The 26330-nt window shown below is 53.7% G+C and overlaps 6 protein-coding genes across 6 annotated transcripts; 5 read left to right on the top strand and 1 right to left on the bottom strand.

The window, feature by feature from the left end:
• Window positions 1–465: 465 nt before the first annotated feature.
• On the bottom strand, window positions 466–1857 carry CTAM01_07978 (triose-phosphate transporter; the record flags this gene model as incomplete). The annotated part of the gene is made up of 4 exons (XM_060523999.1): window positions 466–840; window positions 896–1527; window positions 1584–1651; window positions 1715–1857. 4 exons carry the CDS (start codon window positions 1855–1857, stop codon window positions 466–468), a joined length of 1218 nt encoding a protein of 405 aa, XP_060381454.1.
• A 2656-nt stretch (window positions 1858–4513) lies between these two features.
• Window positions 4514–5044, top strand: CTAM01_07977 (uncharacterized protein; the record flags this gene model as incomplete). The annotated part of the gene is made up of 1 exon (XM_060523998.1): window positions 4514–5044. The coding sequence occupies one exon, from the start codon at window positions 4514–4516 to the stop codon at window positions 5042–5044; it is 531 nt and encodes a 176-aa protein (XP_060381453.1).
• Window positions 5045–6814: 1770 nt separating this feature from the next.
• CTAM01_07976 (uncharacterized protein) lies at window positions 6815–7108 on the top strand (the record flags this gene model as incomplete). Its single annotated transcript, XM_060523997.1, has 1 exon — window positions 6815–7108. The coding sequence occupies one exon, from the start codon at window positions 6815–6817 to the stop codon at window positions 7106–7108; it is 294 nt and encodes a 97-aa protein (XP_060381452.1).
• Window positions 7109–11028: 3920 nt separating this feature from the next.
• On the top strand, window positions 11029–12971 carry CTAM01_07975 (UDP-galactopyranose mutase; the record flags this gene model as incomplete). Its single annotated transcript, XM_060523996.1, has 5 exons — window positions 11029–11039; window positions 11190–11259; window positions 11329–11409; window positions 11518–11868; window positions 11943–12971. The coding sequence occupies 5 exons, from the start codon at window positions 11029–11031 to the stop codon at window positions 12969–12971; spliced, it is 1542 nt and encodes a 513-aa protein (XP_060381451.1).
• Window positions 12972–16459: 3488 nt separating this feature from the next.
• On the top strand, window positions 16460–16573 carry CTAM01_07974 (uncharacterized protein; the record flags this gene model as incomplete). Its single annotated transcript, XM_060523995.1, has 1 exon — window positions 16460–16573. The coding sequence occupies one exon, from the start codon at window positions 16460–16462 to the stop codon at window positions 16571–16573; it is 114 nt and encodes a 37-aa protein (XP_060381450.1).
• Window positions 16574–17132: 559 nt separating this feature from the next.
• CTAM01_07973 (hsp90-like protein) lies at window positions 17133–24874 on the top strand (the record flags this gene model as incomplete). The annotated part of the gene is made up of 4 exons (XM_060523994.1): window positions 17133–17263; window positions 17383–19705; window positions 19851–24377; window positions 24431–24874. 4 exons carry the CDS (start codon window positions 17133–17135, stop codon window positions 24872–24874), a joined length of 7425 nt encoding a protein of 2474 aa, XP_060381449.1.
• Between the last annotated feature and the right edge of the window lie 1456 nt (window positions 24875–26330).

Below are 26330 nucleotides of genomic sequence, written 5' to 3'. Positions count from 1 at the left end.
TCGATTTGTGTTTCTACACCATTGGCATCCAAGTTTCGAACCCCGCGCACATCGCCTCATGTCACCGGTCATTTCGTTGCGGAATACCGCCGTCCTTTGCTTTAAGCTTTGTGTATCATTGCGTACGTACATGTCTATATCCTCCTCCGTCTAGAGTACATCAGATTAGAACTTCATGATGCAAGCTATGCAACCTGGTCCCTTTTGCGCTCTGCGCCGTTGCTCTATAGCTGTACACGGGTGTAACTCCCCAGTCAAACAAAAGTCGGTTCCGTTTTCCGGATTAAAAAAGGAAGAAAAAGAAAAAAAGGTCAACAGTGAACATGGGTGAAAGGAAGTTCGTAATATGTACTCAGAACAGGGTAGTCGTCGCGTAGAGAGAGTTTGGTATCATCACATCTCTACGCCCACAAATAGGAAAATGACAGGCCAAAGAAAAGATGCTATCGCCTTCTATCCCATAACCTATGCCCTGCTGCTGCCGAAGTGGCTGTTGACCTCGTTGATGAGGTTGTGGGGGTCGTACTCGGGAGCGTACGTCGGTGCCAGGCCGCCAAGCATGGTGAAGAGCACGAAGGCGGAGAACACAATGATGGTAAGCTTGCGAAGAATCGGCTTGCGCTGGCCGAACTCGGCCCACTGGCGACCGCCCTCGCCCATGTAGCCCTTGATCTGCTCAAAGCCGAGCTTGTAGTAGACCATGCCACCGAGGGCGATGCTGTATCCGAAGAACTGGAGACCAGAGACCTGGGTGCCCCAAATGGCCATGGAGGCGGCAACCAGCATGACGTCCTTGAGGACACCGCAGAGAGTCAGGACCAGGGAAGAGGTCTTGCCGATCTGAAAATAGTGTTAGTAACGGTGATTGGGAGATCTTGAAGGCATTAAAACTTACCAAAAAGACGACAGAGACGTTCAGCAGGAAGGCGCAGAGACCGTTCAAGAAGAAAGTGAACAGGCCAACGTTGTACACCTGGTCCATGGTGACCTTGGGAATCTCCCAAATGAGAGCAACAGCCAAGTTCATGACAGCGCAGATAGGAGCGAAGTAGTAGACGGAAACGAGGGGGTCCATCTTGTAGTCGGCAGAGCTGAGCAGGCGCTGGACCATGGTCAAACGCAGGGCCTCGAAGATGACACCACCGATCTGGAAGATGACACCAATCCAGACGAACTTGATCTCGCCAATGGAAGCAATGATGACACCAACGACGATAACGGAGACGTTCAGGAAGACCTTTAGGTTGGGCGTGGAGACACCAAGGGCCCATCCAGAGAGGAGGACAGCGACGGGGGTCGTAGCTTTGAGCATCTGGATGAAAGCAACCGAGAGGTACAGGTAGGTCAAGTTACCGCAGATCAAGCTCAAGCTGAAGAAGACACCGATAGGCACGATGGCACGCACGTAGACACGGCCAGTCATCTTGACCGACTTGCGTCCGTCGAGAACGTGAGTCCAGCGAGCGAGGATCTGGGTCATGATGGTCGCGAAAGTCAAGTGGTAGGTCGTCAGAATAACCGGGTAGCCTGTGGTTAATTAGCATCCTGCCTAGAGCTCCAAGCTGTCGTCTCGATCGGCTTACGGAAGTTGAGGGTGTCGAGAATCCATTTGTTGAACAGAATGACGGAGGAGGACAGCGAGATCCAGACACTGCGAGAGGATTGGGTCAGCCAACTTTCGCAACAGCGGAAAATCGAGGTTCTAGTTTCTTACATGACGTAGAGAGCGGGATGGATCTGAGGACCCTTGGATTGAGGAGACGACTTCTCGGCGTCCTGGTTCGTGGTAGGCAGGATAGAGCCGTTCTCTCCACGAGGAACCTCGCCTGAAACGCGCGTCTTCTCGTCGGCACCCATTGTAACGGTTTGGTGTGCGGAATGGGGAAAAGGGTGTAGGGGACGAGTGGTTGAGGTAGGCGGAGGATTGATTGAGGTCGTCGGTAGCGGCGGTTGATGTTGATGTAGGAGCAAGTTGATACAGCTCGGCAGCAAAAAAAGACGAGACGCGCAAAAACGAGAGCGAGCGAGTGGACGGGACGGCCAAGCAACTCGTTAAAGGTGTCGTGGGGTAGGCGACAGGTGCTTTAACAGTATGCAATGGGGGGTCCCAAAGTTAGACGTTAACGGACACCTGTGGTGGTACTTGAGCCGGTTCAAACCTTGGAATGGGGCTGAGCACGGCTTTCTGAATCTGTAACTTGTGGTGAAGGAAGAGGGAGAATCGAAGGAAAAAGCCGAAAGCAGGAAGCTTTTGACAACCACGACCTTACAGGAACAGTTTAATAGAGGTCTGGAAAAAGAGGACAGCTGCTGCTTGCAGGGTGTTGGAAAGGGAAAGGGGAAGAAGGAAGGGAAAAAAGAGGAAGGGGGGTGGGTAGGCGAGGTTGTAGTGCAGCAAAGATATGGATGCCCCCCGGCAATTAGCAGCGATGGGCGTGAGAGAAAAAAAAAATCGATTTCTTCGTCTGTAGTGTATTCGTAGGTATTTCCCGCCCCTCTCTCTCTTTCCTTTGCCTTTTCCTTTCCCTTCTCTATGGTGTGTTTACCGCATACTGTGTGGCAGGTACGTGTGTAGTTGCGTAGGTACCCTCTCTCTCCTTGCTCCTGCTCTTGTTCTGGAAATTGAGGTTCACGTTGACGCGATCAAGCCCGCCCAATCCAGGATCCGGCAGGCGATGTACAGTCACGGATACTTGGTAGAGTGGAGCTTTCTACCCGCCAGCAGGTGTTGGCACCTTGGCCGGAGCGCAGCCCGCATGTACCTGGTACAGGGAGACGACACCCAGGTCCCACTCTGCAACTGTGAGGGAGAGAGCAGGATGGAGGGGGCCACTTGTCCAGACAGAGACTCCAGACTCCCAGCGTCGGCCGTGGCAAGCGTGGGTGCGACTGCGTGGTACGCCACCCTCTCAGGGGCTCCGATGGGACTAATATTAGTGCTGCCAATCTTGGATAGGGGCCGCAAATCAAGCTCTGCCCGCTCACCCACGTTCTGGTCCTTGGCATCTCACCAACGACGTGACTAAGGCAAGGTACCACGGCACCTGGCTCCTCTCTTTTTCTCACCTCAGAACCTTGAAGTATTATAGTGGGTGAGGCTTGACTCTTGAGCAGGTCGGACGACGGCGATGGCGCTGCAGATAGAGTTAGGAAGGTCGTTTCTGCCATGGCTCAGCATAGCAAGAGCTATGAAGATCAATCGAGTCTTGGTACCAGACCTGAGAAGCGATACTTGACTCTTGTCAATGAACCCTCATGAAAGTGATCCGCTTCCTATGGATACCTTCAAAAGCACTACAACAACCTAGTCCTAATGGGACTCGAGAGCGGTATATTGTGGCAGGCACTCGATATTACATTGGACTGCATCTCATGCAGCTCTTGTCCCCTTGGCCGATATGTACATGTAGCCGTACCTTGCAGCCAATCCGGCCGTTTACAGATCCAGTACTCCGCACCATCACTAACATTATCCATACGTGCTATTCAACCCCCATGGTGCTAGGTATTCGCTGCTGTGCTAGGCGAAAAGAGGCTCTTACTGTTGGTTAAGAGAATTGGATGATTGCTCCGAAAGGGGGGCCAAGCCACCCCGGCCTCGCCTCAGTCTTGCAGTCTCACACATCGGGCCTTGACCTTACAGCCGCAGCTAAGGCAGGTCTCGGTCAGGTCTTGTCACCAGGGTCCAAATGACATCTCAATGCGTTTGTCACTTGTGGCCGTAGGCTGTAGCATAGTTATCGTCAAGTCTATCTTTAAGGCCATGGTCTCTGGCCATGTGGTAAACCAGGCCACCTCTAAACTCTGGAACTGGCACGCATTCTGAGAGCCGGTAACCGTGGGGTATACATACTGCCCTATATGACTATATGACTATATTTGGTGACATGAGCTGTGTATCTGAGATCTAGACGCACTTTCTCTCAACGCTGCAATTTAAACTGGTCTTAAAAATAAGCTAGAAGCCGCAGGAGAAAAGAAGAAAAGAAACTTGCTTCCCTTGGAGGGAGGCTCATGCATTAGCACCATTCATACCTTAGCAAAAGTAAAGTAGTCCATACTGCTTCTGTCCGTCTTCTACGGCGGGCACTAACTTGTTGCTCTAACAAGATGGCATCATTCCTACTATGGGCACCTTCCTCGGCTGTAATTAATGTCAGACTCGCGCTTGCTTTACTGGTTACATACCCTTCTCGAACACGTGCGGACGCGGTTCAACACCCCATCATCCTGCCTTCCGTCACTATCCGTATCAGTCGGTGCTTCCTTCTCGCGAGGTGCCACGCTGCCTTCCAGGTTTGCGCGGGTAAGACCGCTTCGGATGGGATGCCGCCTGTAGTCGCACCTTCCATGTCACTTGCGTTTTCACATCTCCAAGTCTCAGACCCCCAAGACGTTGTCTTCTCTTCCCGAGTCCTTCACCCTGTGAGGGACCTTGACACCTGGACTATCGCGCTCTATACGAACAAGGTCCCCGAGACACCCGGCCAAGTTTGTCGCTTGTACTCTGTACATGCAACTCAGCCATTCCCGTTTCCTATCATCTGCATCCAAGTTGACTGCCCTTTCATCCCACGAGTCGCGAGCTGGTGGGACCCTAGGATTTTTCACTTGCGGATACCTTACCCAACCTAGACTTTGGATTGTCCTACGACTGACAAGCACAGCCCTCGCTCTTGTTCACGGCTCTTGTTCTCGTCGCCTCCAAGGACCGAATCCGTCGACGTGTCGCTCATCAGTGCGCCAAATTGGTGATGAATTGTTCCGGAAAGCGGAATCCGGGACGTGGGTGCTGGTCCCTGGGTCGCGGCTCCAAGCTGCCCCCTGGTCCTCCCATCGCCCTACTCTGAAAGATGGGACGCCATCTTCGCCATGCCACGCCTTGAGGCGCCTTTCGGGTTTACTCGGACAGATGGCAGATCGTGGACACCGGCTGCTCGGGTCCTTTGTGTTCGGGAGGCTGAAGCCTGCTCGCCTCACGTCCTTCATGCTTTCGGACATCATCTCTCGGCCCCGAAGAGTTCATTCCAACTTCTGCGTCTAGCCAGGTCTCACTTCAGCCTTACTCATCCTGCCTCTTGCGTGGCTGCCACACTCGCCGTACCAAATCCTTCCTCAGTACGACTATGTCCAAACTCAACGGTGACGAGTGCCGTGTGGCATGTAGCAAGTGGCATGTGGAACGACAATTCAGATACCGGAGCCGACAACTAAGCCTCGACTCAACACGCCGCTTCTGCAAAACCAAACCATCGATACGTGGTACACTCAGAAAGCTTCGAGTTTGTGTTTGCGACAAGGCTGCCACTTTTCATCTTGGAAAGGCTGACATAGCTGGGGATTGTCAATCTTTCATTGGGTCCGTCCGTCTGGATCTATTTAATGGGACATGCATCTTGTCTTGCATCTCCTTGATGTTGCTATTTGTGTTTTTTGGTCGCAGGGTTGCAGCTTGCTGTCCTACATTAACCCGTGACCTGTGTATACAGCACCAGGTATCCGAATGTTCATCAGACGAAAGTATTTACCTCCAGGCCGCTCGATGCTACACATTCGTACTCGCTCGACGAGTGAGTGATCACAGCCTCGATACCAAGCATTCTGTCAGCCAAAGTCTCCGCTGCAATTCTCCAGCTGGGGCTGCTGTTATTAGAAACTCAGTGTTTGGAGTGCTTCCCTGAATCGGCGGCTGATCAATTCGACATTCATGCGGTGCCCCGAAACTGGCCAGGCTGATCTACAAGAGGCCCAGTTTGTCTGTTTCAGAATGTTGATGAGATGGGTCCCGTACCCCTGTGCCGGCTGCCGGGCAGGCATTCCAGCAAATGTCTTGTTCGGGGGAGAGGCCGTCTTTCGATACTGGAGTACGGAGTACGGAGTATGGAGGTGGTGCTGGGGACGACACGCGTGCTCTAATCCACGCACACAGAGATGCCTGCCAAATGGACCACTTGCCAACTGACGGACCGATGGTCAACATTTGGTGATCGACTTTCACAGCCTCCTTTGCTGCTCCGCAAATGAGAGGCAGGGGCAATCCCACATTGGGATGGAAACGTCAATCGCCAACAACCAAAGCTGGCAAGGGATCCAGAACGACGTCTGTTTGTAACAACTACCGACGGATCGAAATTAAGTCGTGCTGCTCCATCAACAGTCCAACGCGGACCCAGCGGTGACGACAACAGATCAGGAGTGAAGAGAGAGCACGGGGAGATTTCCCAGATTGCTAGATGTTCATACGGTGGCACCTGGCCCGAGTGCCACCTGTCTCCCAGTCCCTTGCACCGTTTTGCCCTGGCTCATCTTATTTCCTTAGCACACAAAGCACAACGAGCTCGCTGGCTCCGTGGGGGCAGCACGGGCATTGGCAAGGCGAGAAGAAATAAGAAAGACCAACTTCAAATCTCTTGAGACGACGATCGCTGAGTGAAAGGCGAGATGCAGACCACCTCGCACCAGCGCGGGAAACAACGATATCCCTGCTCGCATCTTGATTGGCGATGCACGAAGTTGATGAAAATGAGCAGATGGAACATGGGCTTTTGCAAGCAGGCGATTGGAGCGCCCCATCCCGCTAGGATAAAGTGCGGGTAGAGGCGACGGGACACTGGATCACAAAACTGTTGGCGTCCATTTTCGGCTTGTCTCACTGGCGCAGAAGCAAAAGCAGCTTGAGGCGAGCCGGCATGAACGTGGTCCAAAACGTCGACGAATATCACGTTTCGGCTCTTTGTACTTATTCGTACGGAGCAAAGGTACGGTTGGGTATCTGTCTACGACTCAGGCTCGGCCTTGGACGCGTACCCGACTCATGGAGAACCGCCGAGTTGTCGCCAGGCCGAAACGATTCACAACAAGCCCTGGTGTCATTGCTGCTGTGCGGGACAACAAATTGAACAAATCGAGGCAAGTTTGTTTTGCTGCTTTGCATGACGGCTTCTTGACGAGCTGCAGCGTGCCCACGGAGGTGGGATTGCGCTCATTTTATGAGATTACACTGAGCAGGGTTCCGTTATCGAAGACATCGCAACTCGGCTTAGGGCTCTCCAATCTAGACAATCTCAGAGAAGGCGGGCTGCAACAGGTCCAGACTACCCTACCTTAGGCGCCCCGTACTTCATGTCACCATGGAGGCTCTGTAGCACGCGAATCAAACCACAGAGAAACGTGGTCGACCATCTGGCTAATGTCCGAGAGATAGCCAAGATGAGTCGAATCCTTCCCCGGCCAACCATACCAACTTGGTTGGTCAAACCCCACGGTCCACGGAAGGATGACAATGTGGCGGGAGCGGCAGCGGCAGCGGCAACGGTAGGTACACAGACGCACACGAAAACAATGACAGGTGAAGGCTTGAAGCCCCCCAAGTCTGAGAGTTTGAGCGAAATGACGGACGGCAGCTGCCCGACTGGGAAATGTAGGCGAAAATAACGTGTGAATGCAGATTGACAGTGGGTTTTGAGTCGAATTATCAAAATTATTAGCGCAAGCCACATCGAAGGTCCAACCCACTTCCGAATGGCGGAGAGATTGGCACGCCACGCCAGCATCTGCCATCCGGGAACTGGCAGTTCACGGGTCAGAGAAGCGCCGCTCATTGCCAGGACGGTACAATATGGATTCAGCCAAACGCCTCTTTGGGCAACGACCGAAGTTGTCCAAGACTAGGAGTTCAGAGCAACAATGAGTTAGCCCGAAGAGGATCGTGAACTTCAGGAGCCAGCATAGGATCTGCGTTGCCGGGAGTCCGGGACAGGGTAAGGAGCGGCAGCGGGCAGCAAAGCCAGCACCAACAGCGTCCGACAAACTGATGGGCAATTGACCATTCGGAAGCGTTGCTTTGACGGCAGGACCAGAGACCCTGCAGAGGACGAGAGAGAGGCACATATGGTTGCTGTCGATGCCCTTGGGCCTTTCTGATCCCTCTGTTCTGGTTTGCCGGCAGCTGATGAAGGTGCAGCATCTCGACGGAACCAACGCACTGTATCCCCGACGGGAGGCGGTCAACAAGAGACGTGCAGATAGGTTACCATTGCCTTGGCGGTCTGTCACCGTCTACTGCGGTAGTGTGTGAAAAGGTGGGTGGGTGTTCACTGGTGGGTGCTGCGGCGCGCGAACGGTGCGTCGAGGCCGAATTAGACTGGAGATTTTCATCAATCAGAATGAGGAGCAGCAGCCGTGAGGTGTGTGTTTCCGAGTTTCGCGACAACCTTTCTACGACTACGGGTACGCTCGACATAGATTCGAGATTGGGTTGTGAACCTTGCGGGCCCTTCCCTGTGCCTGTCTGTCGTTGATTACACTACGGACGATCTGCATGTTTGAAAGTCAATCTCTTTGAGGTGTCAAATTGGTAGGGTGACTTGGCTAATAAGTCTGTCGCAGTCTGCTATGCTTCTTCCCGTCATGCCTGCCCGCCTGTATCCTTTGTTGTTACTTTGTTATGAGTCTCTGCCCGCTGCTAGTATCCATACTTACTTGTGTCTATGATGGAGGGGTTGCAACTTGCGGACCTATTGAGGGTGGATCATGAACTGTTCCTCTTGGGTTCTTCTACGGCCAAACACCAACCCCTACTAGTGTATTGGAACGGGTTGACGGGTGCGTGTACGTACGTGGTTAATGGGCACCTATGGGGGGAGGGGACAAGGAAAAAAAATGGGAAAGTAGGGAACGTGTCCTCGAGTCCTTGGGGAAGCGAAGACGAGTTTGCCTCCACATCTCTCTCCATTTCCCGGTTTCCAGACCGCACAAACGAGGACTGTGGATAGGAGGAACAGGACAAACCAGGCCAGGCCAGACCAGACCCAGGTGGATGGAGGGTGTATGGCCCATATCTTTCTTCCATCCCACCTTTGAACCTCAACACGGGCCTGATCTCGGATCATACTCACGCTCGCGGCTCACGTCTATAATGCCTCACTTTTTTGGGAACGTTGACGGCTGATTCGGGCTTTCAGCCCATGTCTCTCGAGGCTCGGTCTCACTAAACCTCCCTACGTACGAGTGGTACGGTCATGATCATATGGCTCAGTGCCTTTGCGTCGCGAGAAAGCAAGAAAAAAACCCCACCCGTCTCTTATGATGTCGTCTGCGAAGCCAATTACAGGCAACCCACACTCTCAACTCTGTAACCCGCCGTGGGTCGCAGGAACTTACCCAGGCCCCGGTGCCGCTATTGGAGACACTCGGAGACTGAAATCAGTGGTATGCGGTATGTGTATCCGGATGGCCTGTCTTTTAAACGGTGCGCGATGGTGGACAAGCTTCTGGCAGCTCCACTGTGGTGGCTGTAACATTGGCATCCGTCGTCCTCTCGAGCAAGAGTCTCAGCTTTCAAGTGAGTCGAGAGTCTCCCCCTGTATTACTGTGTAAGGCTAGTGGTGAGCATACGGCCGCCGCGTCTTTCTTCTTTCTCCCGCTCCCACATGAAATCATGAAATGCCCAGACTTCCAGAGTCCAGAGGTTGGGGGTTCATATGAGCAAGGGGGGCAATGGAAAGGAAGCAAGCAAGGCAAGGCAGGCAAGCGTGTGGCGAGCCAGCACGAGGGCCCGGCCTGGGGCTGCGGTTCGCTGCCGTCCGCGCCGCCCGTCGACGTTCCCGTTCCAATTTTGCTGTGCAGGCCAGGGCCTAGACCCCTGTGAGATGGAGAAGGAGAAGGAGAAGGAGAAGGAGACTGAGGTGGTCTGTCTTGGCTCATGACGGACGAGGGAGCGAACTTGAGCCTGGGTGCGGGCTGTCATCTGCGGATAGACAGAGTGCGGCACGGGTAGTGAGAGGCCTGAGTCTGTTCCGTGGATGAGATAATGGGCAAATGCTAGCATGGTCATCCGGCGGCGGTTGCCACGAGGCAAGGAGAGTTTCTGTCAAATAAGACCTTGTCTCAAATTGTCGGGACAAGATGCGCCGGGACGTAGGAAACGATTTTGTTATACATAAAGACGGGATGCACACGCGCTTGGCCGCTTGCTTTACTTGAGAGCCTCGTTTGGTGACAGCGAGGCATATGGTGGCTGCAGATAAAGTAGCTTCGACGCCAGCCGCCAATTAGGTAGATATAGCAAGCAGTAAATCTGGCGTACGGTGTACCGGGGTGTCTCCACCATCTTAACCACACCACGTCGAGACTCGACACTGGCGATTCAGTTGGTGCTGGAGATCTATAGCGATAGCAGTATCTTGAAGAGAGAATCCCATTGGCAAAGTAGGAGAAGTGTACCCTTCAAACGGCAGCACTGGAGCGTGTGTGTTCTCTGCGGCAGTGGTGGTGTCTATGTTGCGATTATCTCAAAATGTGGGGGCGTGTCTAGGTACCTAGGTAGAAGAGCGCGGCGTGCCTTCCATGAGATGGTGGACGGAGCATCTTGGAACATGACACTAGTAGTAAGGCCCAGGTAAGGTACCTTAGGTATGTACATAGCAGGCACGGTACGTACCCTTTGGCACTTGGCACCTACCCATGAAAGACACCAAATGTGAGCTTCATGTCCTTGACCAGGGGGCCCCGCTAAACCCCTTGTCCCAAATAATAATTTGGCCCCTCCATCACAGTTGCGGTGCGGGAAGGAAGCAGGAAGTAACAGCGCAGCAGCAGCAAGTGGCAGCAGAAGCACCACCACCACCACCATCTTCCGTCCCCTCAGCCAGCAAGAACCACCAGTCAGTCAGGCACCTCATTACCTACCTCCCTCAGTCAGGAAGCAGGTACATACACCTCGCCTCCCAGTCGAGTTCGGTACCTGGGCAGTCTAGTCCTGGTGTGTGTCCCCTTTTTCTCTGGAACCGCTCGAAACCAAAAACCCATATCTACAGCAACGACCACGGCTACCACCTCCCGCGCGACTTTTCTTTCCTCCTCCTTCCTTTCTTTGCTGCCAATCCTCAACTTCGCTTTCTGTTCCCCCTCGGTGCATCACTTGCTCCTTGATCTTGTAATTCTCCTCTTGTTGCCAGATCTTCTTCCACAAGAGCCGCTCTCTTTCTGTTGCTGCTTCCCCAACACCTTCTACACACATCCCCCACCATGGCTGACATGTGAGTTATTCCTCCTTGTCCCCTTTCCGTCCCAAATGTCTTTCGCTTGCCCATTGCGCCCATTCCAGAGCCACGGCTCCGGATCTGCATGGCATTCCAGACGCCCAAATCATTGAAGAATCTCGACTGACTGTGTTCCCCCTCATTTAGCAACGTTGACGTCTTGGTTATCGGCGCTGGCCCGACCGGTCTCGGTGCTGCGAAGCGTCTGAACCAGATTGTGCGTCCTCACCGCCAAATTGCCACTACCCCAGCCCGCCCATTGTTTCAATGCTAACATTGACTGCAGAACGGCCCCTCATGGCTGCTTGTTGACTCCGCTGAGAAGGCCGGTGGTCTTGCTGGCACTGATACCACCCCTGAGGGTTTCGTGAGTGCCTCCTTGTTTCCCACGCTTTCCCTCGCAGCAGCAAGATTGCTCAGGAATTGGGTGTTGTTTAGCCAAAGAAACAATTTCTAACCAGCTTCCAATGAACAGCTCTACGATGTTGGTGGCCACGTCATCTTCTCCCACTACAAGTACTTCGACGACTGCATCGAGGAGGCGCTCCCCAAGGAGGATGACTGGTTCACGCACGAGCGTGTCTCCTACGTCCGCTACAAGGGCATCTGGGTTCCCTACCCCTTCCAGAACAACATCTCTATCCTGCCCAAGGAGGACCAGGTTAAGTGCATGAACGGCCTCATTGACGCCGCCCTCGAGTGCCGTGTCGCCGACAAGAAGCCCAAGGACTTCGATGAGTGGATTCTCCGCAACTGCGGTGAGGGTGTTGCCAACATCTTCATGCGCCCCTACAACTACAAGGTCTGGGCTGTCCCCACGACCAAGGTAAGCCTACTTCCTCCATGCGAACAGACCTCTCTTGAGACTGGATCTGCTTGCTAACGCCAATCTCTCTACAGATGCAATGCGCGTGGCTCGGAGAGCGTGTTGCTGCTCCCAACCTGAAGCTCGTCACCGAGAACGTCGTCATGAACAAGGTTGCCGGTAACTGGGGCCCCAACGCCACCTTCAAGTTCCCCGCCCGTGACGGTACCGGTGGTATCTGGATCGCTGTTGCCAACACCCTGCCCAAGGAGAAGACTCGCTACGGCGAGAAGGGCACCGTTGAGAAGGTTGACGCCGAGAAGAAGATTGTCACCCTCAAGGACGGCACCAAGGTCCAGTACGGCAAGCTCATTTCCACCATGAACGTCGACCAGCTCGTCGAGCGCATGGGCAACCAGGAGCTCGTCAGCCTGTCCAAGGGTCTGTTCTACTCCTCCACTCACGTTATCGGTGTCGGTATCCGTGGCGCTCGCCCCGACCGCATTGGCGACAAGTGCTGGCTGTACTTCCCCGAGGACAACTGCCCCTTCTACCGCGCCACCATCTTCTCCAACTACTCTCCCTACAACCAGCCCGAGGCCGACGTCAAGCTGCCTACGCTGTACCTCGCCAACGGCGAGAAGGCCTCCTCTACCGAGGCCAAGGAGGGCCCTTACTGGTCCATCATGCTTGAGGTCTCCGAGTCCTCCATGAAGCCCGTTGAGCAGGAGAAGCTCCTCCAGCAGTGCATTCAGGGTCTTATCAACACCGAGATGATCAAGCCCGAGGACGAGATCGTCTCCACCTACCACCGCCGCTTCAACCACGGCTACCCCACCCCCTCGCTCGAGAGAGAGGGAGTCCTCAAGGACCTCCTTCCCAAGCTCCTCGACCAGGGCATCTACTCTCGTGGCCGCTTCGGTTCCTGGAGATACGAGGTCGGCAACCAGGACCACTCTTTCATGCTGGGTGTCGAGGCCGCCGACAACATTGTCAACGGCGCCGTCGAGCTCACGCTCAACTACCCCGACTTCGTCAACAGCCGCAAGAACGAGGAGCGTCGCCTTGCCGCGTCATTCGCCTTCGGCTCCCAGGCCAACGGCATTCCCTCGCACAGCAAGTAAGCCTACCGTATGGTGGCGGAAGCTGTTGGAAAAGGAGGCAAAGAATTGCATTGATTTTTCAAGTTTTGTTGCTATAAAGCAATAGAAAGAAGCATGAGCATGACCAATGGAAGGAGGCAAGCTCAGGAAAAAGGGAGCTGCTTTTGGCTAAGCATAAAGAGAATACCTGGGAGTTTTTACGATGTTGAATTGGGGCGGGGGAGGGAATATCATCCGGTGCGCCATACCCACGATGTTGATGTTGAAAGTCGTGCGCAGCTGTAGGCGTGGGGGGCCAGCTTGCCCTCGAAAAGGAATACCTACATAGAGTATAGATGTTTGGCTTCTACAATCTCACACCATTCGAGCATTTGTTCGTTCCACTCTGATATTGTCTTGTCGTCTCCCGTGTGGCCTCGGCGTCGGAGGTGCGTCCGGATAGCTGCGACCCTTGCATATTGAAGCTGTAGTGTGACTGATGCGTAATGGGCATGCCAACGGAAACGGTCCGCCATCCGGTCGAACTAGCGTCTATCTGACAAAAAGTCACGATCCAGTGAGCCGTTGAGTTTGGCACCCTTGTCTCTGGCGTCTGACATGTCCTTGTTTGCTTGTTTTCTCGTTTCCCCCATTCTACTTAGTCAGCGTATTTCAAGCCTACGAGGCTCAACTCATCAGAACCAAGGAATCGAGGCTACCCATCACCAAATTCGGATGAGTTGATACGAGATTCTGCATCTTCGTCGTCTCCGTAAGTGCGACGCTGATTCTTGATATTTAGCTATGGAGTTCAGAGGAAACTGGTTCAGGGACCTATAGTCCTAGGCCAATATTGCACAGGTAACAGGGAATCGGTAGGCAACTCGGTCGTTGCGAGTGCTTTATTCTTAGTAATATCCCCAGACCCCGCGGGTAAATGGATTTGGGTTATTATCAGACGGAAATCGGGAAGAAAGTGGCGAAGTGGTTTGTTGCAGCCAAGCGGGTATACACCAGTTTACTGATTTCGTCTTCTTCTTTCCTCGCACTCTTTTCTATGACGCTAAAGAAGCGACGCAGTCAAATCACGAAGAAAAAAAAAAAAAAACTCAGGGTCCGAGTGAGGTGGGTAGCATCGTAGCACAGACTAGTTTGGCAGTGCGCCAATGACATCATTTTCTTTTTGTCTTTTGGCTTTAACTTATTCGCCCTAAACTCTGAGGATTTTATGCCACGACTCAGGTATCTACAAGAAATCTTGAAAAAAAAAAGATGTTATGGATGGCTTCGATGATTCGATGCTAGTCTCGCCACTAAGTTTCTTACTCACCGTCCCGCCAAAGACACCTTCGAGAATTTCCTTGAGAGCTGAAAATTTGGTACTAGAAGACTTGGAGGAGCAGGGGTTTGGGTATGTGAATGAGTCGCGACGGCCCCGTCAGTTCCACGGCGGCGGTGGGGGGGCATTTTATCTTATTTCCTTGGTGAAAGAGACGGCGTGGTTTCTACCCTGGTATTAAGAAACGGCTGCATGTTTGGTTCATATTGAGCTCTGGACCCTTTGATTGACTACCCTTACAGTAGGCGGACGTTGGAACCAGTGCTACATAACCTACCACAGAAGATGGGTAAACATGTCTACCTATGCTCTAACAATGACATGGTCAACTTCAGCCTTCGAGCCTTCGAGACTTTGGGCCAGCTGTCAGAATGGAAACGTTCAGCTCCGGCGAATGACCGGGCGTGCGGAAAAGATCAGCAAAGAAGAAGGCCTAGGTGTTGAGACGGGACAGTCAAGGAATCAGCGGTCAACGGTGCTCATTGCAAGGAAAAACAGGACGGGACCCGGGAGGTGGATGGGGGGAGGGAAAGCCGGTGGTGCTAGACTGATAGGTTCCATCATGGCGCGACGGACCTAGCGAGACGGAGAAAGGGCGACGGGTGGAAAGCGGCGGAAACGGACAAAAAAAAGCAGGGAACAAAGGCTCCGGAAGTTCAGTGTGAAGGAGTGTGGCCAGATCTATCCGTAGATTTGAGAACAGACTGAAGGTTGTCTGTACCTCCATATCTCCCGTCATCTTTCGAGGTTCTGGCGAAAAGGCCGTCGGGAGCTTGGTGGGTGAAAGATGTGAGGCTCGTAGGAGTTTGGAGAGTTGAATAGCATGAGGCACCGCCTGTCGATTGACTGGTGGGCATGGATGGACATTGAGGGTTTGAGCACAAGATGCTCTGTGTCACCCCAGTTAGCCCTGTTCATCGCTGTGAATGTGGACGGCTGAGAGCTCCGATGATCGACATTTTGTATCTGCGAGCTCGGCCAAACAGACGGTCGAGAAGGTGAGAACGTAGCGACGATTGTTTTTTTGTTCCTGCCAATCATTGCCTGTGGTGGATGTTTACCCCTTTCTTGTACTGGAACTTGCATGCCTAATACTTCGAGCTACCTCTACCTGCCGGGTACACCATTCATGATTCCATTCGCGTTTATCTGGCGCTGACTGGAGACTGTTTGCCGTTGGAGCACCGGGAGATAGGAGCGAGCGATGATGGGCTGGGAATGCTTTCTGCTCAAGGGCCTAGAGCCCCCAAATAAGTGGATAGCTTCTCTCTTCCTCCACTGCTGTGACCAGGGGTTAGATTGGCATGCATCTTCCTTCTCCTCGTCTTGGTGATCTGTTTTGTTCATCTCTCCGAATTTCAGCGCAGGCATATCCGTTGCGGAGCCTTTTTCACAAGAGCACCAAATTCCTTGTTTGAGACTGCCTTACTGTGTGTTCGTATAGAGGAAAGGAGAAGGGGAACAAGGAGCCGCCTGAGGGGAACGAGAGGAACGAGACAAGGAAAGAACGCCGAGATGTCACTGGCGTGGGTCCTGTTTTTGTTTAACAGAGACACCAACGTTTGCATGTTTGACGAGGGGAGTTTGGGGAGGCGTTTGATACCTTCCATACTGGATTGGATGGCTGCCCCATTCCCTATTTGGCCTCTGACTTACTACGGCACATGCGTGTGTCGGTCTTGAAGTTGTCTGTTTTCTCCGGGTCCCTAACATACAAGTGACATGGGGTGCTCTGTATGCAAGTGCGACTGCTACTGCTACTTCCAGGTGTATGTAAGGTATTCTCTGCTTCCTTGGAACAATTCCGAGATACAACTGAAAGGTTGCAGTGCCCGGAGTTGGCCTGGTTAGATTCAAGTTTTCCAGGGTAGGTGGAGGCTTCCATTTCCCTTGAAAGCTGGAGGGATACGTCCCATTGCGAATGGATACTGAGGATGCCTTAGCACTCACGTACCTAGGTAGGTAGTAAGGTAAGGTAAGTATGTACTCCGTAACAGCTAAGGTGGAAGAGAACTTGGTGCTTGGGAAGGCGTGGGCTTGCCCTGGCGCTTGGAAGGTGCCCTTTGCTCCTCTTAAAAATCATTACGTACTCCACTCCTCAAGGGTGCTGCTGCTTCAGAACTCCAGCCTGCCCTTGCCCGCGCCTGTCCAGTGCCGCACCTTAAGCAACCTCCGGCTGCCCTGTCGCCGGATGCCACCATCGCTCAACGTCTCCGTGCAGCGTGCATCCTGCCCCATCTCGATCCTAAGTGGTCAGCAAGACGGCCAAGCAAACGTCCAGTTCTGTTCGAGGTCCCAGGTGTGAAAGCGAGAGGTTCAAACGGCACCGTCAACGTCTGGTTATTCCTCCTCCGACAGCTGCCCACTCGCTCACCCGTCCGTCGCCCGACGACGCCCTCTAAACCCCTAGTCATTCTTCGTCTTCCTCAGTTCACAGACTGCTGAAGATTGCTGTTGCTGCTGCCTTTTCGCCGTATCCATAGCGAGGCCGACCACCCCTCGTCCACCTGATCCGATTGCGCGCGTGCATACCCATACCCGGCCGATGCAAGAGACCTCTCGCATGCACAGAAACATCAACACCATCCGCACTGTAATCCTCTGGTTTACCCAACCCCCGTCGTACAAGTTGCGCCTCGAGCTTCTCATAGAAATATGACATGGACGGTAGTCTCTAGCTGATATTCACGACCCCATCTACGTCAACTTTGACTCTCGCGACGACATCATCGCCGACTGCGAAACAAAGGCCGACGCCGATACTCAAGGAACTGAGCGCCCCTCCAAAATCCCACTCATCCCCACCATCGACAAGTGCACTTGGCCTCCAAGCTCCGGCTTGCGCCTAATGACCGGCCTCAATGATGGACGGCACTGCCATCGTGTCGGACGACCACTTCGACCCTCCCTCGCGCCTTTTTGAGCGCCTTCGCCAGATCGCCGGCTTTACCTGGGACGAGTCCCGGCTTCCCTTCCATACATCTTACGACATCTGGTGAGTCCCGCCCCCACACCATTGCCTTCCAGTGTTGCCCGCCGAGCACCAAAGAACAATCTCTGTCGCTTTCTCTCTACCTCTCCTCAAGTGTTGCAATGGCTAACCTGCGCGGACAGGCACGTTTGCGGTACCAGATTTGTATCTCCATACCAGCCCTCCTCCTCTTCATCCTTACCCGCCTCGAGTCCCGGTTCGATCGCGAGACTACAGTCCGGTCGACCGTCGCCCTCCGAACATACGAGTTCCTCCAGCCTTCACTCGGGCCTACCCAGCGATGCGAGCAGCGACTTCTCGGCTACCTCGCCGCCCGCAGTCCCCGCCGGCGCTGCAGAGATATCATACGTAGAAGAGCCAGTGGTGGCTCGCGTCTCCTACCATGTGCTCCGCGAGGAGAGGGCCTTCCATATCGCTAAGAACCTATTTGCCACGGCCGACCCTCAAGGACTGCACATTGTCAAGCCGCTCGACCTCATCCGACTCGCTCCTCACCCCGGCGATCGGGGTTCTATTGTGGTCGCAATCTATCAGCATCCCGGCCAGAACTACCTCTTTGATCTGATGGACATGGGACCGGCATTCTACAAGGCCAGGAAGGTTGACGACCGGTACGAGGCGTATCGCAAACAGAATCTGCGCTTGAAGCCTCCGATAGACCTACAATACTTCCTCGACTTTGCCATTGGCGCTAGTCAGTGCCTGGAAATCCTCCACTATGGGCAGGTGATTACGCATGGAGAGATCAGGCCGGACGCCTTCCACTTCAATATCGAGACAAACTCGGTCAAGCTCATCAACTTTGGCACGGGGACGAGATCCTTCGAGGGCGGCTTGTCAAGCACCTCATGGTCGAGCCTATCAAAAGAATTGGGCGCCAAGAACAAGCTCCTCTATATTAGCCCGGAGCAGACAGGTCGTATGCCGGCAGAACCTGATAGTCGGACTGACATCTACTCTCTTGGAGTCGTGTTCTGGACGTTACTCACACAGCAGCCGGTATTTGACGGCGAGACGCCCCTCGATATTGTGCAAGGCGTTCTAGGGCGGAGAATCCCCAATGTATCGCAAGTTCGGCTCGATATACCCGACGTTATCGGACGCATCATACAGAAGTGCACGGCCAAGTCCGTCGCTGATCGATATCATTCGGCTAGTGGTTTGAAGCATGACCTTCTCAAGGTGCAGCAATTCTTGACCGACGGCGACTGGTTGGCGCTTAAGGAGTGGAAGATTGGCGAAAAAGACATCTCGTCCTTCTTCATCCTACCCAGTATGATGATCGGCCGGCAAAAAGAAAGAGCAGAAGTTATCAGAGTCATTGAGCGGGTCGCCAAGAGCCATTCGATGAATCAAAAGTCTACAACAAACAACCGCTTCTCTGATGGTTCGCAGCTCTCGGTTGAGCTCCCTGACTGCGGGGACCTGTCGAGCGAGGGCGCAAGCTCGGCAGAAGGCACAACACGTCGCAGCGGATCCTTCACGCATACTACGTCCTCTGATCCTAGGCAGTCAAAGGCTAGTTTTGTTCCGTCCGTCCTATCCGATACTCAGACGATATCGGGCGACACCATCGCCTCGTCTAATTCCGGTCCGTTTGCGAGAATGACCAGGCCGTGGGAGAGGCAATGGGAAAGACACCAATCAGTCTCGATCGAAACTCGGAGCCTTATTGATGGTGTAGGTACGCCAACAGACAGCAACCGACTGAGTGCAGTGGAATCATCGTCCTCGAGTTTGTCACGTCAGCTCGGATCGGCAAAGTTCCGTAGGCGCGGACACTGCGAGATCGTTCTCGTCGAAGGAGCCGGGGGCTTGGGCAAGAGCTGCCTCTACCAGTCGACACTCGCTGAAGCCAGGAGGAGGGGATACTGTGCCACGGCAAAATTTGATACCGCGCGCCGAACTGCATTTGGACCACTGCTTAAGCTGCTGTCGTCACTCTTCAAACAGGTATTCGGCGAGCGAAACACGGATACACCCTTTCACCAGGCGCTAAAGCAATACGTTCGTCCGGTGTGGCCAATGCTGCACAAAGTTCTTGGGCTACCAGACTTCCTCATAGGCGCGCTTGACAGCTCCGTTCCTCGATCAGTGTCCATCACTCAAAGCATAACTCAAAGTCGGTCCATCAGGGCAGGGCTCAAGAGGCGTGGCTCGTCGCCGGGAAGCTCGCCGGGCCGCTTGAACAAGCCTACCGTCATCTCTTCACAAGCGTCCCAGGACTTCCTGCGAGCTGGTGGAGCAACCAAAACCATGCGATTGATGAACACCTTCCTCGACGTGCTTCGCATGTTCACATCCCACAAGTTCATATGTTTTGTGCTGGATGACCTTCATTTTGCAGATGATGAGTCCATGGAATTGATTACACAGATCATTGGGGCACGGATGAAGATGGTCGTCATCATAACCTACCGCCCAGAGGAGCTATCACCGGAACAAGTTCAATCTATCATCTCACCTCCCGAGTCCGAAGGGAAGTTTCTCGCACCGTCCAAAGCCGCCATCATATGCTGACCAGTTAGCAGAGTTTCCACGATCAGGCGGTCCCGTAGTGACCCGAATCAAACTGACTCCCCTCTGCGAGGATGACATCATCCAATATGTCGCGACGACGCTGTGCAGACCAAAGGAGGAGGTTCTTCCTCTGGCTTTGGTCATACAGTCCAAAACAGCAGGCAACCCATTCTATATGCGAGAGATGCTGAGCGCCTGTTACCGGAAGAAGTGTATATGGTACGACTACAGAGACAGCAACTGGCATTTCGATCTCGATAGACTCTTCGAGCACTTCAAAGGCGCAAGCGACTATGACATACTCGATACCGGGTTCATCACACGGAGATTGAGCGAGCTACCTCCAGCCTCTAGAGCGATACTTGCATGGGCTGCACTCCTCGGATCTTCCTTCTCATTCGAGCTCATTTGCAGACTTCTGAGTGGCGAGTTCCAGTACCAGGACAATGAAGAGGCATCGTGTCAAGGTCCAGGCAACGAACAATACCACGCGACGTACTCTCAGCAAGAAGCAATCAACGGACTGCAAGCCGCGGTTCAGGCTTATATCATCGTCCCGAGCGAGACAGACGATAGATTCCGCTTCGCCCACGACCGATTTATTCAGGCGTCGGCAGCATTGAAGGAATGCAACGCGCGAAAGATGCATTTCGTTATTGCACAGACGCTTCTCAAGTACTATTCAGCTGATCCCAGAGCCAAGGACAACACCGCTGCGCACATCTGCGAGTCTGTCGACATTATCAAGAAGCGTGTCCCTAGACGCCAGACGTACCGTAAGCTGCTGTACGAGTGCGCACAGTCGGCCGTGGAGAATTGTGCCCGCCCAACTGGCTCAAAACTTTACAGTACGGCAGTCGCTCTACTTCAGCCAGATCCATGGAACGACCAGCTTGAGGATGTCTCGTATGATGAGACGATGCAGCTGCATCTACGGGCTGCGGAATGCTATCTGTACATGAGCAATCATGCCGCAGCTAACTCCCTCCTAGATACAATTTTCCAGTGTGCACGAAGCCCTCTAGACAAGGCGCCAGCCTATGTCCTCCAGTCCAGAACCCTAGCGCAAGGTGGCAATGCCCGAGGCGCGCTGGCTGCACTGAAAGAATGTCTACAGGCACTTGACGTGCAATTCGATGACGAACCCACCTTTGAAAAATGCGACGATCAGTTCGAGAAGATGTCTGTGAGAATACAGACCATGGACAAGAACGAGCTGATGAACCCGGCACCATCAACAGACCCCAGCTTGCCGTCTATCGGTGCTGTGTTGGCAGAGACTGTCAGCGCTGCGTGGTGGAGCGACTACTTGCGATTCTACCACCTCTCCCTCGTCATGCTGGATCTACATCTCACTCACGGCGCTTTCCCTCAATCAGGCATGGCGTTTCTACATCTCGGTCTCGTCGCTCTGGCCAGATTCAACATGGTGAGCTTCGCAGTTGAGGTGGGCAACGTCTGTATTGAGCTACTTGACCGATACCGTGATCCCTTCTCGATGGCTAGAGGCTATATGCTGTACGCCAACTTCATCGGGCATGTTCAAATTCCGATCGCCGTGGCGTTGACGCACTTGGAGGGCTCAGTCGACTATGCGGCTGCAGCCGGTGATCGGATTTCCTCGATACTCAGCTTTGGGCTTGCGGCGCAGCTCAAGTTCTTTGCGAGCGAGAATTGTGCCGACCTCGAGGCTTTCTGCCAGTATGGCTGTGAAGAGATCCCAAACTGGCACCAGGACACGCGGGGTGGCACTCTCCTGATCTCCATTCGGCAAGCTTGTCGGGCTTTGCAGGGCAAGACGCGGACAACCGATCCCTCCGAGGTCATGACTGATGATCATCACAATTCGGCCAACTACAAGTCATGGCTGAGAGCCAACACTCAAAACGGCAATCGATCGGTTCTTTGGTATGAGACTATTGAGATAGTTCCGCTCTTCATCTACGGCCATTACGATCGCGCGATTGAGGTCGGTGAGATGTGTTACGAGTCCATCCAGAACCTATGGTCGGCTCGCAACAGCAGGCTAGTCATCTTTTTCTACGGACTTGCTCTTGCAGGAAGGATGCTTCGGAGGCTCAACGACCCTCGCCTAGATCCCAGCAGTCTAGACGGCGAAACCGAGAGTATTCTACGCACGCTGCGCGAACTGACCAAGCGAATCAAGGAATGGGAGGTATACACCGAAGTGAACTACCTTTCATGGTCCAGAATCTTAGAGGCCCAAGTCGCGGAATTGAACGGCGATTATGGGGGCGCGGTCAAGCTCTACGAGGAGGCTCTGGATAACGCCGAGGAACATAATTACATTTTCGAAGCGGCACTGGGCAACACACTGATGGCCGGCACGCTCGTCAGACGCAAGGCTCGACGGCTAGCCCGCTCTGCCTTTAGGGATGCCATTGCGTTCTACCGTCAGTTCGGCGCCGTGGCCGTGGCTGAGCGCCTGGAGGAAGAACATGCCGTCCTTCTTCACAGCCCGACAAGAAACCCCAGAGCGATAGACGCTGCGGTTCAGACCGACTTCGCCGGAGACAGCGGCACTGTTGACTACCGCGCTGTGGATGGCGAAGAAGGGCCAGAAGGGATGCAGCAGTCTAACCACACTGCAATCGCCGATATAAAGGGCGATCGGATTGGTGCGTGGCGTGGCTCAATGCACGAGCACAATGAACCTGGGGCAGGTCTGCCAGCACTCGATATGATCGATTTGCACGCGATTCTGCTCTCATCCCAGGTCATTTCCGGCGTTCTTCGGGTCGACGAGCTCCTCAAGACTATGTGCGATGTCATTCTGCAGACTTGCGGAGGCTCTGCTACACTAGCCGCCATTGTGGTACAAGATTCGGATGAGTCTGGGTGGTCTCTCGCAGCCAGCGGTGATCCGGAACGGGGAGCGTCAGCTCATATCCCCGGTCTTCCACTTGCTGGCACCTCACTCGTTGCTGAGAACGTTATTCTCTACTGCACGCGGTTCCGAGAGGCTGTCTTCATTCCCGACATCATCAGTGACGAGCGTTTTGGTAACGTGAGCGAGGCTTGGCTACAACGGAATGTCCTTAGCAAGGCCATCATTGCGATTCCCATCTGTCACGGCTCAAAACCGCTGCTCGGAGTTCTCTATCTCGAGGGCGAGCCAGGGTCTTTCACCGATCGTAATGTGTCCGTCCTCCAGCTGCTAGTCAACCAGATTGGCATCAGTTACTCAAATGCCCTAGCCATGAAGGCCGTAGAGAAAGTCTCGGCAGAGAATGTCTCCATGGTTGCGCTGCAGAAGCGCGCCCTTGCAAAGGCACTGGAAGCAGAGACAAAAGCCAAGCACGCTGAAGCTGAAGCCAAGCGTAACGTCAAGCTCGCCGAAGAGGCCGCCAAGGCCAAGTCGATATTTCTTGCCAACGTTTCGCACGAACTGCGAACGCCGCTCAACGGTGTTATCGGCAACTCTGAATTGCTGAAGGACAGCGAGCTAGACAAGGACCAGCAAGAGATGGCGGATAATATCAAGGTGTCGGCAGAGCTGTTGTTGACGGTCATCAACGATATTCTCGACTTTTCGAGAATGGAGGCCGACAAGATGAAGCTGTACGTGATCGCTTTCAACCCAGAAGAGATGGTTCGGGAGGTTGTTCGAGCGGTGTCCTACAGCAACAGGCAAAAGACGAAACAGAAGAACGTCAAGATTATACAGGATATTGACCTACCATCTCTACTCATCTTTGGAGACCCCATCAGACTCCATCAGGTCTTGGGAAACCTCATCAGCAACAGTTTGAAGTTTACTGAGGACGGTTCGATTACGATTGGGGCTCGAGTGGAATCTGAGACCAACGACAAAGCTACACTGCTCTTCAGAGTTCAGGATACCGGAATCGGTATCCCGCAACAGCAATTGGTCAAGCTCTTCCAGCCCTTCAGCCAGGCAGACACCAGCACGGCACGGAAGTACGGCGGCAGCGGCCTCGGTCTGAGCATTTGCAAGTCGCTGATCGAAACGATGATGAAGGGCAAGATCCAGCTCGACAGTCAAGAAGGCGTGGGAACAACGGCATGGTTCAAGGTCACTTTCGACAAGGCTAAGTCTGACGTTTCTGCCGGAGACGCGCAGCAAATGAAGTCCCCTCCAGCCGTCGAGCGCTCTGCGTACCTCGAGCGCGGCGAGTCGCCTAATCCGTTCTTGGACCTCACCGCCGTTCCCAAAGACCAAATTAGGATTTGCGTCGCGGAGGACAACCCCATTAACCAGAAAATTGCCATCCAGTATGCGCAACGGCTGGGCTACACCACCGTGGATGCTTACGAGAACGGCTTGAAGGCTGTGGAGGGCTTGCGGCAAAAGGCTAGGGAAGGTCGACCCTACCATGTGGTTCTCATGGACGTACAGATGCCCGTGCTGGATGGATACGAGGCGACTAAGATGATTCGGAAGGATTCTATAGACGTTGTACGGAAGATCCTCGTCATCGCCATGACGGCATCGGCCATTCAGGGAGATCGAGAAAAGTGTCTGGCGGCAGGCATGAACGACTATCTCGCGAAGCCGGTGCGCTCGGAGGTGCTAAAGAAGAAGTTGGACACCTATGTCAGCCCTCAAGCATCCGTAAGCGAGTCTCTAGTCGGATTTTCGAGGCTTCAACGCTAACAGCCACCCAGGCCGCCTCATCTCCTGATGCCATCCGCTCTTCTTCCACTTCGCCGTCATACATAACTGCGGACCAAAACGGAGCCGCGGCGAATTTTCACCTTCCAATCAGAGACAATCCGGCATACAGTCGACCGTCCAACAGCACCTCGACATCTAGCCGCCTATCGAGCGACACAAGGTCCACTACGGACCTGGGATCCATTGCTGAGACGCAGTCGCAAGCGCCGTCGCAGAAACGTGCGTCTCGCAAGCTGACCAAGACACGCACCAGCAGCGAGTCGCTACCGGCCGAGAAACCCAGGGCAGTGCTAACCAAGAAAGCGCCGCAGCGTCAGGGCACGGCCTCGTCGACGGATGAGAATCTCAAGCCGGAGAATTTACCATACCATACAAACCGCAATAGTGTGAGTTCGCAGGGGTCCAGTAGCAGAGACAAGATCTTCCCAAGCTAAGGTGATGGAGGCCGCCTCCTTCCCTTTCGATCCACGGGACTGGACGACTAGCTTGGGGCGTTGAGACGGACGGATGATGCCGTTTGATTGGAAAGGACACTCGGTACATACCAGTTTAGCCAGCTGTGGCTGGGGTGGAGAAGAGGGAAGGCTTTCCAGGAGGGTGTGATTCCAACAAACGTCTCACATCAACAAGTCCCAGCATGGGCACAGCATAGGGCCAAAGAAGGGAGGGAAAAGAGGCTCAAGGAAACGCCTTCCTCTCTACAAGCGGGAGGCAATGCGTCTCCGATATTGTTTAGTTTACAACTGGCAGGAATTACGTCTGATATTATCGGAAAGGGAGGAAAGGGAGTTGAACGGGCATCTTTCGAGTACCAGAGTTCCGGGCAATGTTGCCTTTCGAACACCACCCCATAGCATCACCATGACACGTAGCCTGCCCGTTGAGGGTTCAAGGGAGTTTTAGGAGGTAAAAGGAATTTCACCTTTCATTGCAAATGATCTACGGGTCCATATACTGCGCCTTGTATGCTGAGTGGTTGCCTCGTCCTGTCTTGCCAAGAAGTAGGTCTGAAGGTGAAGCAAGCTTATGTTGTTCCTGAGCACGCCCGTACGTACCGTGATGCAGAGGTAAGCTGATGATGGGAGCGAGCCCTCCTGATCCCCCACTCTCACGCCTCCGTCTATGTATATTCTGCTGCTGTACTGTCTCTCATAGGCCATGTCGCAGTCAGCCCAGCCTGTTGTAAGTGGCGCCGTTGATGTGCATGAGATGGTTTGAGACAGCGGGAATGTACAGATGGGTCTAGATGGACTAGAATTGCAAATCCTCCTCTGCTCCAGTTCATGTCTGCATCAAGTACTGCCCCTTCTCTCCTCTTTCTCCCCGCGTGCTCTCGCCGATCGACCGAGACACTGCCTCCCTTCCGGCCCTTTTTGAGAACCTGCCACGAGGTGTGAATGTTGTATCGCCCGTTTTTTCGATGTACGGTACAAAACGATAGGTCCACGCGGCCGCTGACCAGAGATTTCAAATTCCCAGATAAGGAAGAGCTGGGACGTATAAGCTCTGGGTTCTCGAGCACTCATTCATTACTTCCTCTCGATAGAAAGAAAAAGCTCGGGATACATCTTGGGCATTGCCAGCAGTGGGCGACGTGGCTACATGTTGCGCGACGCTCACACCCGTCTTTGACATGTCTGATATCAGGGACATTCGAAAGAGAGCAGTAGGGCAGTGGGAAACGTGAGACAGTAGATCCGGAAATGCAAATCCCATGCAACCTTTTCTCTCTGCCGCTCCCTAATCGGGGGAAAAGGGGCGGCACGGCAGACCAACCGGCCTCCCTCTTTCCCATACTGTCTCTCCTATAAGCCTCGGTCCTGGATTTGGGAACCTTTGAAAAGGGTGGAAAGGGTGTTTGCGCAAAATGAAGGAGAACGGTATTTTTTA

The sequence above is a fragment of the Colletotrichum tamarilloi genome, assembly GCF_030869305.1.
Source record: "Colletotrichum tamarilloi strain Tom-12 chromosome Unknown Scaffold_26.1, whole genome shotgun sequence".
NCBI classification, from domain to species: domain Eukaryota; kingdom Fungi; phylum Ascomycota; class Sordariomycetes; order Glomerellales; family Glomerellaceae; genus Colletotrichum; species Colletotrichum tamarilloi.
Note: the sequence above shows the minus strand (reverse complement) of the source record. Positions and strands in the feature narration are given on the sequence as shown.